Raw genomic sequence first — 13,251 nt, forward strand, 5'->3', positions numbered from 1 at the left:
GTTCTGATGCCATGTGCTCTCGCGACACTGAGCGTAAGCATGTGGCAAATGCAAAGGCCCATAGCACATGCGCCACCTAAGGAAAGCTGCAGGCAACCCCCAAAATCTCCAGTTAAAAGGATTCCAGGGCCAAGAAAGACCACTGCATAAGACCAGGGTCTGCTCCTGCAAGTCTGCAGTAGGGAGGTCCTATATTGACAATGTCTAATGGTCTAAGGCAGCTTCATAGGTCTGCTGTCAGACTCTTGCACACAGCTACTAAGCAACGGGTAACCTGCTGTATTGCTCCTCCTTTATACCATCTCCCATAGTGTTGCCCTGCATGACCCTTGAAATGAAGCTATCTTGAGGGCCTGACTGGTTCTAGGAGCCGAGCCATATTGCGCAAACTCAACAGCTCAGCTCCAGGGATGCAGAAGGCCTCCACCCTAATTTCACAGCAGTCTTCGCCCAGCCGAGGTCCAATCTGCACCGTACAGTTAAAACATGCTCATGCCAGTCTCCTGCAAAGAATCCTGGGAACTGTGGTTTGCTAAGGGTGCTGGAAATAGTTAGGAGGCCCCGATTCTCCTCACAGAGCTAGAATTCCCATAATTCCTTGGGAAGAGAGACCGACTGTTAACCCAACTCTGGAAGATGTCGCGTTTCGCTGCTTCCGTGCATGCGCGTGATGTAATTTTGAGCGTCTGCACATGCGCGAGCGGCAAAACCTGGAAGTAACACGCTCCGTTACTTCCAGGTTGCCGCGGGGCGCAACCGAAGCGCATTCAACTCGAGGTATGACTGTATTGGTCTCCCAACAACCCTCAGTGCTGTTAGCGAACTACACTTCCCAGCATTCTTTAGGAGAAGCCATAGATGTTTAGAGCAGTATCTATGCTGTCAGGTACCATAAGATAGCGGCAGATATAGCACAAGATAGTACGCACCCCGGAAATGATCTCTTTCAGCTTCTGCCTTCTGGAAGAAGGTATAGGGTTATAAAGGCCAGGACTAGCCACCTGAGAAACAGTTTCTACGCAAATGCAATTCTGGTTCTATACGCAGCATAAAGGGTCTCTATAGTATAGTGTGTTTTAAAATGGGGTTTCAGAGTTTTTAGGGGTTTTTGAATGTTTTATGTAGTGTTTCAATTTCATTGTTCTGCATGGGACAATGACAATAAAGATATTGCAAACATATAGTGCAGATGGGACCCTGGCAGCCTCCAACTCTTTTGGATGACAAGTCCCATCAAAAGGCGGCACTCGGGTGGCTGGGCACATGTAAGCTCAGTTGGGGACACACCTGGCTACCTGGAGGAGATTCACAGAGCTGCTTCATCGTAAGAAAACAGGGTGGTTGGAAACAGGGCAGTAGCAGACATGGTCAGGTAAAGGGAAAACTGCAGGTACTACAACAACAGCAGCAGATAGGAGAAACACCAGGAAGAGAGAGAGATTCAGTGGGAGACTCAGCAAGCCATTGGTTGAGCAAAATAAAACAAAAACGGCTTGCAGTTAACCACTTTCCTTGCAGTCAAGGTGACCTCCAGGTAACCAGCAGGGAATACTTACGGATTATTATGTTCTCTGCCTTTCCTGTTCCCTTTGTCCCTTTTGCAGATCATCAGCACCTCACAGCTCAATTCATGTGCCAGGTAGCAAAAGGATTTTGTGAACTTGTCTCCGAGACTGGAGGATGGTGACATGTTCTTTTAAGCGTTACCTTCAAAAGGTATCAGAGCAAAAACTTTAAGGAGGGGTACAAAGTTCCCCAACAGCTGTCTCCTGGTCCATACCTCTAAGGATGAACACAAGGGAACACTCCTGGATCATGCAAATGGCCAGTAAGAGTGTGTGAAGGGGTGGGGGGGTGGAGATCAGCCCCTGGAAGCTGTCTCCCCCTCCTTAGGGAGCCTGCCTCCCACCTTCAGAGCAACTGCTTTAAAATCTAAAAATAGCTACCCATTTACACAGTCCTGCCATAGGTTTAAAGAAACCCCAATGTGATGACAGCTGCTGGGTTGATTGTTTCCAAGATCAACACTCAAGATCAGAGGATAAAAATCAGGAGGGGTTTTTCTTTCTTTCTTCCCCCACCTCCCCTCTTTGCAAGTCCGAGAAGGAACACAGTGCAGCTGTTTGTAATGGCAAAGAACAGCAGAGCAAAGAAGACCAGTTGGTCTTCAAACAAGTGAACAATCAGCTGTATTTGGGCTCAACACAATGTGCTGGCAAAAATATCTTCTACTTAAAAAGCATGTGGAAGGGAGAGAGAGAGAGAGAGAGGAGGGGGGAAAGGAAGGAACTGCAGAGTGGATAAATACTCATGCAGAATACTTGCTCTAGTTCTACTTAGTATTCGTGAAAACTTTCAATGATCAGAGGCAACCTAAGCGCAAGATTCACATTTCGCTGCACACTGGCAAGAGGTGGTCTAATACAGAGCGGCTCCATACCATTGCAACCAGCATGCGCAAAGGCCAGTATAGTACAAGGAAAACAAAAACCCACTCATCAAGGTTGAAAGGTTCCAATTCTGGGACAAGATTCACCTGTGGCCAACTCCAGATGCCTTCATCTGCCCCAGCTGCAACAAAACATGTCTCTCTCCCATATTGGTCTCTACAGCCACAACAGGTGCTGTAACTTTCCAACCCTGGGAGGAACACACTTCCATTGTTACTGGCCCACTCCCCTCTCAATAGCCATATAGTCTATCTACATGCACCAGAATTGCAAGCATCTTTAAGGTAAAGGTAAAGGGATCCCTGACCACTAGGTCCAGTCGTAACCGACTCTGGGGTTGCGGTGCTCATCTCGCTTTACTGGCCGAGGGAGCCGCCGTACAGCTTCTGGGTCATGTGGCCAGCATGACTAAGCCGCTTCTGGAGAACCAGAGCAGCGCATGGAAACGCCGTTCACCTTCCCGCCGGAGCAATACCTATTTATCTACTTGCACTTTGACATGCTTTCAAACTGCTAGATTGGCAGGAGGAGCAGGAACCAAGCAACAGGAGCTCACCCCGTCGCGGGGGTTCGAACCGCCGACCTTCTGATCGGCAAGTCCTAGGCTCTGTGGTTTAACCCACAGCGCCACCCACGTCCCTAGCAAGCATCTTTAGATAGGAACAATACAGTTGTACCTTGGATCCCGAACGCCTTGCAAGTCAAACATTTTGGCTCCCCAACACTGCAAACTCGGAAGTGAGTGTTCCAGTTTGCAAACATTCTTTGGAACCCGAACATCCGACGCAGCTTCTGCGGCTTCCAATTGGCTGCAGGAGCTTCCTGCAGCCAATCGGAAGCTGCACCTTGGTTTCGAAACGTTTAGAAGTCAAACAGAGTTCCAGAACGGATTCCATTCGACTTCCGAGGTACCACAGTATTTAAGAGCGAGTATGAAGCCACAAACACTCAGGACGGAGTCAGCACTACTACAATCCTGGGGTCCTCCCCCAAAATCGTTTTAAGCAAATGACTTGTTGCCAACACACTTTTGAACTGCTCTTTCGCCCACACGCAATTAAGGCTTTCTCTGCCTGGCTCATTCATCCTTACAAAATACGCTCACAAACCTATGCTTATCAGAGCCTTATCCTGGATTAGCAGCCACACCTCCATCTTAAAATCATCTCTCCGCCCTTTAAACATCCTTTGGGAGAAAGGAAAACGCCTACTAAACAAAAGGATTGTTACAGCACATCAAGCAGCTAACTTCCCCTGTTCAGTGATTTTTGCAAGTGACGGGCTTTCCTTACTCGGAGCCAATGTCAACTTTGCAAAAAGAAAAAAAGGAGCAGTTATTTGCTCCATTTCACAAATAAGCACACACACACACACACACACACACACACACACAACTCCCTGTGCATGGACCCACCAGGGAGCCTGACGGACATCCGTCAGTCATGCGCCACCCTTGACGCAATCTACAGAAACTTCGCTTCCTGTGGGCTGGGATTCTCCAGGAACTTCTACTAACATTTCACTTATTATTATTATTATTATTATTATTATTATTATTATTATTATTATTATTATTAACAGGCAAAAGAACACAAAGAAGAGCCCTGCTGGATCAGAAGAAAGGTCTTATCTAGTCCAGTATCCCGATTCCACAACAAAATTCCTCTGGGAATGGAATTTTGGCATGAGGACAACAGCTCCTCTCCTGCTCTTGTTCCCCCAAAACTGGTATCCAATGGTGCGCTTTGAGGTGTTTTTGTTTTTTTAAAACAATCAATCAGTATAGAAATGTTTATGAAACAAATGAAGTAAAAAAAAGCTGCCCCAGAGCCTAGGAGAACGCGCAGCCATCACGACTCCCCAGGAAAAAACAGCTAACCTCTACAGTCATACCTCGGGTTGAATATGCCTCATGTTGAGTGCATTCGAGTTGCGCTCTGCGGCAACCCGGAAGTAACGGAGCGGGTTACTTCCAGGTTTCACTGCCTGCACATGTGCAGACGCTCAAAATGACATCATGCACATGCGCAGAAGCAGCGAAAAGCGACGTGTGCGTGCGCAGATGTGCCATCGCTAGTTACGTTTGCTTCTGGATGTGAACGGAGCTCCGGAACGGATCCCGTTTGTATCCAGAGGTACCACTGTACAGTGGTACCTCGGGTTAAGTACTTAATTCGTTCCGGAGGTCTGAACTTAACCTGAAACTGTTCTTAACCTGAAGCACCACATTAGCTAATGGGGCCTCCTGCTGCCGCCACGCCGCGAGAGCACGATTTCTGTTCTCATCCTGAAGCAAAGTTATTAACCCGAAGTACTATTTCTGGGTTAGTGGAGTCTGTAACCTGAAGCGTATGTAACCCGAGGTACCACTGTAATTTAAAATGAACAGGACTACTGCATTTAAATCATACCGAGCCCATTAAAAGGAGAACTACGGGTTCCGGACTTCTGCCGTTCTGGACTACAACTCCCATCAGCCCCAGCTAACACTGACGGGGGCTGATGGGAGTTGTAGTGCAAAACAGCAGACGGGAACCAGACCGGGAAAGGCGTGGGGGGGGGCTCCTTGGTTTTGTCTCTCCCCCCCCTTTTAATATCACACCTGCATACAGAACAACAGATGTCACTATTTCAGGGGAGGAGGGAATTAAGGTGCAGAACGCAGACCCACCACCACCCTAGCTTATGTCTGAAATTGCAATTTGGTGACGTTTAAGATTTAGCGTCAAAAGCAGCCACAGAAGGCCAATGCTTTGGACAGCTGGTGGGCAGTGGCATCTGGGAAAACACAAGGGGTTTTTCTGAGATTAGCAAATCAATGTTCCAACTTGGGAGTGACAGGTTAACAACGTCAGCCCCCCTTTTTTTTTAGGATCTTGAGATCCTTAATGACCCGACTTAACATGCCATTGCAACAAATGGGCATTTCAAGCTGTTCGGGACTCTCCTGACACATGGGTTGCCCAAAGCCCTGGAAACGTCGATTGCACAAAAGCAAAGTTGCCCATTATTTCCCAAGAAGCAAACAGGTGGCGGATAAACCGGAGCAATTTGAAAACCGTGTCCAAGAAGCGTGGAAAAAAAGGACGAGCCGTTCAATAGGATTTGCCCTTGCTTCAAAGCCTGTAGCTGAACCAGAAGTCAGAGATACACCCACAGCCAACACCCGAGGCGTGTAATCCTGTAACCTATTTGGGGGTTTCTAAATTCGTCATCCGGAACTTCGTCCCCACAAAACCAAAACTCTCTTAACATGTTTAGAACTACGCCCCATGTGTCTCTACAGTGCCCCTGCTCCGCCCACTGCAGGAACACAACAAGCCAAGTAGATGTGCTTTGGGGGAAGGAAAACCTCTTTGCTGCGGCTTTGGATGGGGGCCCACAATCCAGATAATCGAAAGGAAAAAGGAGTACACACAGTCCAAGGGTGCAGAAAACCAATTAAGCTTCCTTTAAAAGCCAGCAAATAAAAACGGGAACACGTGGTCTTCCCTCCAGGACATCTGCTAAACACAGAAATATTTATATAGGTGCTAGCAATAGCAATGATTTTAAAACCTTCCCTTAAGTTGAGTTTGCAAGAGCAATTTCCAGCATATTTCCCAGGTGGTTTTTTTTTTTACAAGTTAAACTCCACTCCTCCAGTTATCTACCGATAAGACAAAATGTTTATATGCTGGATTTTTAAGAAAACTTTTTTAAAAGTCTGCATCTTTTGATTATGTTGCCTTCCTTCGACCCTTAGGGTGGAATGCATTTTTGCTTCTTTCATTCCACAAAGAAAGTTTCCAAGTGTTTTAAATCCACTGTTTTTGAAGATATTTAGTCCCACTGCTTTCATGGGGTTTACTCTGGCCTACAGGGGACTGCAATCTTAGCGATACTTTTATAATTTTGCTTAAACTACCCTGGTTGGATATCTGTAAAGGTAAAGGGACCAGTCCAGTCGTGGCCAATTCTGGGGTTGCGGCGCTCATCTCGTTTTATTGGCCAAGGGAGCCGGAGTACAGCTTCCGGGTCATGTGGCCAGCATGACTAAGCCGCTTCTGGCAAACCAGAGCAGCACATGGAAACGCCGTTTACCTTCCCGCTGGATTGGTACCTATTTATCTACTTGCACTTTGACGTGCTTTCGAACTGCTAGGTTGGCAGGAGCTGGGACCGAGCAACGGGAGCTCACCCCGTTGCAGGGATTCGAACCGCCGCCCTTCTGATCGGCAAGTCCTAGGCTCTGTGGTTTAACCCACAGTGCCACCCGCGTCCCTCTCTGGCTATCTGTATGCATGTTCAAAACATGCTCCTATTTGCAAGTTTTTGTAAAAAGAAGCTGCTATATGAAAAGTGAAATCAAGCCGGTCTAGTGACACATTTACTTAGAAGGAAGCCCCACTGAATTCAATAGCACTTACCGTATTTTTTGCCCTATAGGACGCACTTTTTCCCCTTCAAAAATGAAGGGGAAATGTGTGTGCGTCCTATGGGGCGAATGCAGGCTTTCGCTGAAGCCTGGAGAGCGAGAGGGGTCGGTGCGCACTGACCCCTCTCGCTCTCCAGGCTTCAGGAAGCTATCCCCCCAGCCTGGCGCAGCTTCGCCATCGCTCTCGGACCCATTCTGGGGGCTGGGGAAGCTCGGGCTTCCCCCGCCCCAGGCCGACGCTGGGGGGGGGGGAATAATTTTTCCCCCTTTATTCCCCCCCCCAAATCTAGGTGAGTCCTATGGGCTGGTGCGTCCTATACGGCAAAAAATATGGTAACTCTCATGTATGCAAAGGATTACAGCTTAAACTGGCATTGATTAACAGCAGCAACTTTCATTTAGGGGGTCAGGCACGGACTTTGGATGCAGCAAGTTGAGTCAAACAAGTTCAGTTATCTGGTGAAGTGGGCTTCAGGCATGCAGGAGAAACCTGGTTAAATTTGCATGTGAAGATGAACCTAGCTAATTTGCACTTTCTGGAACAATAAGGAAACTGAAACACAACCTTCAAAATTCTCAGTTCTCCGAATTCTGCAATGCTGTTTTCCAGCCAAGTAACATACAAAAATGCAAATCCTGGGGAAAATTGTACCTATAACTGCATACGTTAGTGAAAACACCATAGAAAATGCGTAGTACAGCGGTACCTCAGGTTAAGTACCGTATTTTTTGCACCATAACACTCACTTTTTTCCTCCTAAAAGGTAAGGGAAAATGTCTGTGCGTGTTATGGAGGGAATGCCTACGGGTGGCATGCCTACGGATTTTCCTCCTCTAAAAACTACGTGCGTGTTATGGTCGGGTGCGTGTTATAGAGCGAAAAATACGGCGCTTAATTCGTTCCAGAGGTCCGTACTTAACCTGAAACTGTTCTTAACCCGAAGCACCACTTTAGCCTATGGGGCCTCCTGCTGCCGCCGCGCCGCCAGAGCACGATTTCTGTTCTCATCCTGAAGCAAAGTTCTTAACCTGAAGCACTATTTCTGGGTTAGCAGAGTCTGTAACCTGAAGCGTATGTAACCCGAGGTACCACTGTATTGTGGAAAACTGCTCTGCAAAAATAAGTGAATTTGGCAAAATTGCATACACCAAGAGAAATTCACACTAAAATGCTGGTGCATTTTCATGAGGACTTGGAAAAAATATATATCTGCAAACACATGCGCTAATGTGGAGAACTGAAGAGGTGAAAAATGAGGAACTCCCAAGAAAATGAAATTGACAAATCCCCAGCTCCAAGCCACAAAGGCATAAGCCACAACAAATCTGTTAGCCTTTTAAGATGCTACAGCGCTCTTCTTTGTTTTTGCTGTTAACAGCTTAAAACACACCTCCCTCTGGCATTTGTCAGCAAAGTTTTGGCTCACTGAACCAGGTAAAATGCAAAATTTATAGATTCCCCACTCCTTTTTCCACCATGTTGCTCTGCAGTGTTCACTATAAAAAAATCTTGTTTCCACTACTCCAAAGGAAGGATCATTTCCTTTAAAACACAGCCGCAGCTTTGCCCGGTCCCATAAAGCTTTGCTGTGTTCCAGATGAGCACTCTTTCAGCTGCAGGTATCAGCCCGGCATAGTTTTTCAAGGTTTATCTGCTTCCTGTTGGAGAGAACTGAAGGATAGAGGCCACCCGCCCGCCCCCCCCCCCCATTCCGCCGCTGCTTCTAACAATTCACATCAACATTCCATCTGGCGGAAGAAAACATCTGCTAAAATATTCACACTGCTGAAGTGGACTTGATGAAAATGATTGCAGGTTTTGTTTCGGACCCCTGCTCATTCCCTCCTGAGAGACTCGGCAAAGGAAGATCGGGAACCCAATCACATCACAAAAGAGTTCATTATGACAAAGTTGACGCACAACGCTCCTCACACCCACGTCTAAACAAGCTTCACTTTTAATATACAGTGGTACCTCGGGTTAAGAACTTAATTCGTTCTCTAGGTCCGTTCTTAACCTGAAACTGTTCTTAACCTGAAGCACCACTTTAGCTAATGGGGCCTCCTGCTGCCGCTGCACCACCGGAGCATGATTTCTGTTCTCATCCTGAAGCAAAGTTCTTAACCTGAGGTAATATTTCTGGGTTAGCGGAGTCCGTAACCTGAAGCGTATGTAACCTGAAGCGTATGTAACCCGAGGTACCACTGTATTATTATTATTTTTTAAGGAAACAAAGGAGCAAGGCTCAACCCAAGCTATTGGCTTAAGTCGCCACTCAGCAAACCTTCATTGACAGTTCCTCGTGGCCGCCTACCACTCCCCAAATCTCAAGTCTTTCAGATTTAAGTACTCTTCCTTCCCCATTCCTTTGGAGGGAAGGGGATGGGGAAATTGCATGCTATTAAAAGATGCAGCGAAGCCTCTTGTACATATATCTGAGAGCGCACAAAACACCACCGCCAGCTGAATTTCAAAAAGATGTTCTGCCCTCCTCTGAAAGAGAATGCTGCAATCTTCTCCAGGAACAACCTCGCCCACCAACATGGACACCAACATGGCTGAAGTGACTAGAGATTACTTGCGTCAACAACAACAACAGAGACCAGAGGTTCAAACACTGGAGGAGAAAGTGTTGTGAGCCATCCTTCGAGCCTCAGAGATGTGTGCATCAAAGCGAGCATCATATTCCACTGAACAGGCGCAATCATGCACAGGCACACACATAAAACAATCTTACCGAACTCTCATCCACACTTCCGCTTATCCCACCATCTTCATCCGCTGGTCCCAGGCCTCCTAGGCATGGGTCCAAGAGGATTTCCTCTCGCCCCACTGCATTCCCCGGGAAAACCCGCTGTTGGGATCGGAAGGAAGTCAATCCGCAGAACCCGATTTACACCTGTTCCGATCCAGCGGTAAATGGCGCGTTTTCCCGTGGAATGTGGTGGAGCAAGAGAAAATCTTCTCGGATCCACGCCTAGGAAACATGGGACAAGCGCAAACATGGACATAAAGCAGGCTGGCGTAAATTAAGCTGGAGTGAAGTTACACCAGGCTCAAACTTGGTGGGGCTATGGCTGGCCTAAGCATGGCAGAGGTTAAGACAAGCTTTTAAGACAGTGTTTTGAGGTACACCACCCTGTTGTTGGGTTATCTCATGCCAGGCCATGACTGAGCTGAGCAGGCGTAGGATCCTACCCAAGTCCTCCCTCTGGTCCTGCCCGCAGCAGCCGCCCCCTCCAAAATGCCCCCTTTTCAGATCCGCCACGAGGAGGGAGACACATGGGCCTATCTCTGGCTGATATGATAGTTAAAGAGTTCGCAATGGCATAGCCTGGCTGCCCCGGGACACTCCCAGCTCACCCAGAGATCTGCTGGATCCTAACCTGCTCATTCCGGAAGATCTGGCTACAGGGCTGCTCCCCAAGTGCCCATCTAGCCCAGCAGTGTCAATTCTGACAGGCAGCAGCTCTGCAAAGGGACAGACATGGGATCCATTCCAGCCACCCTACCCAAGAGATCCTGTGAAGCGGAGAATTGAACCTGGGCCGCCTTCCAGAGGGAATGTGTACGCTTAAACCACAGTTACAACCCTTCCCATTTTGGAATTTATATTATACACACAGATCTTGACCATAAGCTTTGCTGCAAGAAAAAACAGAATACTGCTTGCTAGTGGTACAAAGAAAACACAACCCCTTCTTTCCCATCAGCATTGGAAAACTAGCAGACTCGGAGGAGAGATGGGAAAGATATAATCCTCCTTTGCCAGCCCTCGTGGCAGAAGGCAGCATATTTCTTTACCAGCCTGCTAAGAATCTTGTTTCCACTAGTGTAAAAATAACAAGATGGTCTGAAAGTCTCCAGGCTGTATATACACAAAACGGCTATATGAAACACCAAGTACAGAAAACTGCTGCCTTATTGAACTTCAGGCCTCATTTAATGGATCACACCAAGATCCACCTGATCTAGTTTCTTGTTTCCCAACAGCTGCTAAATGCCTCTGGGAGATTAGGAGAGACACATTGAGCTGGTTCGGCCTTTTTGCAGCTTGTCCCAAACACCCAATATTCAAAGGTAAAACACTCTTTCTCCTTTCCCAAGCAGAAGGGATAAATAACAGCAAACCATGGTGTTCTGTGAACCATATCTGCTTGATAACCTCCCCTGGGCCTTCAGAACACGCAGCGCTGGAGAGAAGGTGCAGAACTCAACAAAGGGAGCATTAATGGTCCCAGTTTATCATCATCACAGTCTATACACATATGCTCCCCATTGGCATTTGAACCCCACCTTGGGGAGGCTTTCCGCTGCGCAGTTTGGGGCTCCGCACAGCGCGAGGCTCCCTCTCTTTTCCAGCATTATTATTGTAATTAAATGGTTCCATTTCGTCTTAATTAGAAGAATTCCCAGGGGACTCTGGGAAATCTCAGAAAAGGAGGCTAGCAGTGCACAACTCAGCGTCTTGCAGAGCGTTTTTTCTGCCTCCATAGTAAAAGCAAGCAGCAATTCGTTTTTTGGAGGGGGGGGGAATGCTGTCAATACTAGGCAGGGCTCCTCCATCTGCATGGAAGGGGGTGTCCTCGCTGAGGCAAGCTTTCCTTCCACAACCACCCTGTTTTTCAATGCAGGTGGCAATGAATACAATACAAGGGAGCAGCAATGCTCAGGCGAGGGATTTGTCAAACGTGGCGGGGCTTTTATTGGGGGGGGGGGCGTCGGGGTGGTTTTTGCACCTTGCGCCCCCAATACTCGAGGCTCCCTTACCTTCATGTCACTGATGGTGGTCTGGAAGAGTCCTCCGAGCGCGCTACATTCCTTTTCTATCACAGCCTCCATTTTTTCCTCGCCCGGATCAAGGTGGACGCCGAAGAAACTGCTGCGGTTTCGCAAGCCCCCCAAAAATAAAAAATAAAAATGCACACACGCGACCCACCCCTACTTATTTCAATTCCTACCCTTCGGGGAGGGAGCAGTCAAAATCAGAGATTTCTCTGCATGCAAATAAAATAAAATAAAAATAAAGACTTCAATCTCAAAAGCAGCGGAGCCACTTCTCTTTCGCTTCTGAGCTTTTCTCTAACGCTGCCCACCAATGTTATTCGGTTTGTCTCTTGCAGCGCCTACAGCAACCCTGCCCTGGAGAAAAAAGTCCCACGGCTGGACGAAATCAAGACATCTCTATCCCCCGCACACAAAGATAGCAACAAGGTCCATCGTTCTCCATTCTTGCTCATGCCCCCCACACAACAAGTAGGTAGGTTGCGCGATGGAGGCTGGGGAGAGGAGCAGCGCCGGGCAGCTGGCGGCTTGCAAAATGCCTCGGCTGCAGCAAAGGAGGCTTCACTCAGCTGCCTCCGACAACAGACCCCCTCCCTCGCAAGCAAGTACTCTTGGAACAGCTGCAGACCCGATTTTGCGGGGGGGGGGGAATGCAAAAAGATTTTTTTTTAAAGAAAACCACTAAATCTGCTTTTCAAAAAAAAAGTAAACGGCGTTCAAAAACCCTGCGAAATTCAGAATTAAACAACCCCGCCTAAAAAAAAAAGCCTATTTATTGCATTGAATGCATCAATAGAAAGAGAGGGAAGGGAACACCAGCGCTCGTATTCGCAGGCACCAGAGCTGCTGCTGCTGCGTTTTGGATTAAACGCAAATAATAATAATAATAATAAAGGTCGGAATCTGCGGCAGCTAGCGAATCAAAACAAAGAAAAGCCCCCTTCCCCTCCCCAAATGCCTAGCCGCGTGCCGATTCCTCGGCTTGCAAAAAAAAATAAAAATAAAAATCCACCCAGCCTCCCTGCCTCCGACGACGACCGGGCTCTCTCTCTCTCTCCCCTGGCCGTGCTCCCCACACCGCGGCAAGGCTGCACCCAGGCGCGCGCTCCAGCGGCGGCTTGAGCCTCAGCGCAGAGCCCTTGGAACCTTGCTTCCCCGGGAAGGCGCGTCACGAGCGCAGAATGCCCGGGCCTCGGCCGCTGATTGGCCGAAGAGGGGAAGGAGCGGGCGGGGAAGGGTTAAGGCGCTCTCTCGCTGCCTCTCTAGCGCCGCCTTAGGGTCGCGCGCTGGTCCGTGGGAGCTCCGGGGCCCGTCTCTGCAGTGCCAAACCTCCTAAGGAGTTTCTGCAATACTGTAAATAGTATTTTTAAAAACGCTTCCCGCTCAGATTTTCATTAACTCAATAAAAAAGCGTTTAAAAATATTTCAGGTAATTAGACTTAACATATACATATAACATAACCATAGCTGCCAACGTTTCCCTTTTTTTAAGGGAAATCCCCTTATTCCAAATAGGATTCCTCGCAAGAAAAGGGAGAAGTTGGCAGCTATGAACATAGCATAACAGAGGCATACACTACATATGTGTATGCATACCA

General features: G+C 47.9%; 1 protein-coding gene across 18 annotated transcripts in view; it reads right to left on the reverse strand.

The window, feature by feature from the left end:
- MTSS1 (MTSS I-BAR domain containing 1) overlaps positions 1 to 12,798 on the reverse strand; it is a 155,864-nt gene extending 143,066 nt beyond the window's left edge. For 6 of the 18 annotated variants that reach the window (XM_081204550.1, XM_081204546.1, XM_081204538.1 and 3 more), the window contains exon 1: positions 11,639 to 12,796. In XM_081204550.1, coding sequence (XP_081060676.1) covers positions 11,639 to 11,710 — 72 coding nt within the window. In that variant the 5' untranslated portion in view covers positions 11,711 to 12,796. Of the gene's footprint in view, positions 1 to 11,638 lie in introns of all 18 variants that reach the window. The other 12 variants (XM_081204543.1, XM_081204536.1, XM_081204540.1 and 9 more) reach the window with 4 other exon arrangements.
- Between the last annotated feature and the right edge of the window lie 453 nt (positions 12,799 to 13,251).

This window comes from Podarcis bocagei, assembly GCF_964188305.1.
Source record: "Podarcis bocagei genome assembly, chromosome: 8".
NCBI classification, from domain to species: domain Eukaryota; kingdom Metazoa; phylum Chordata; class Lepidosauria; order Squamata; family Lacertidae; genus Podarcis; species Podarcis bocagei.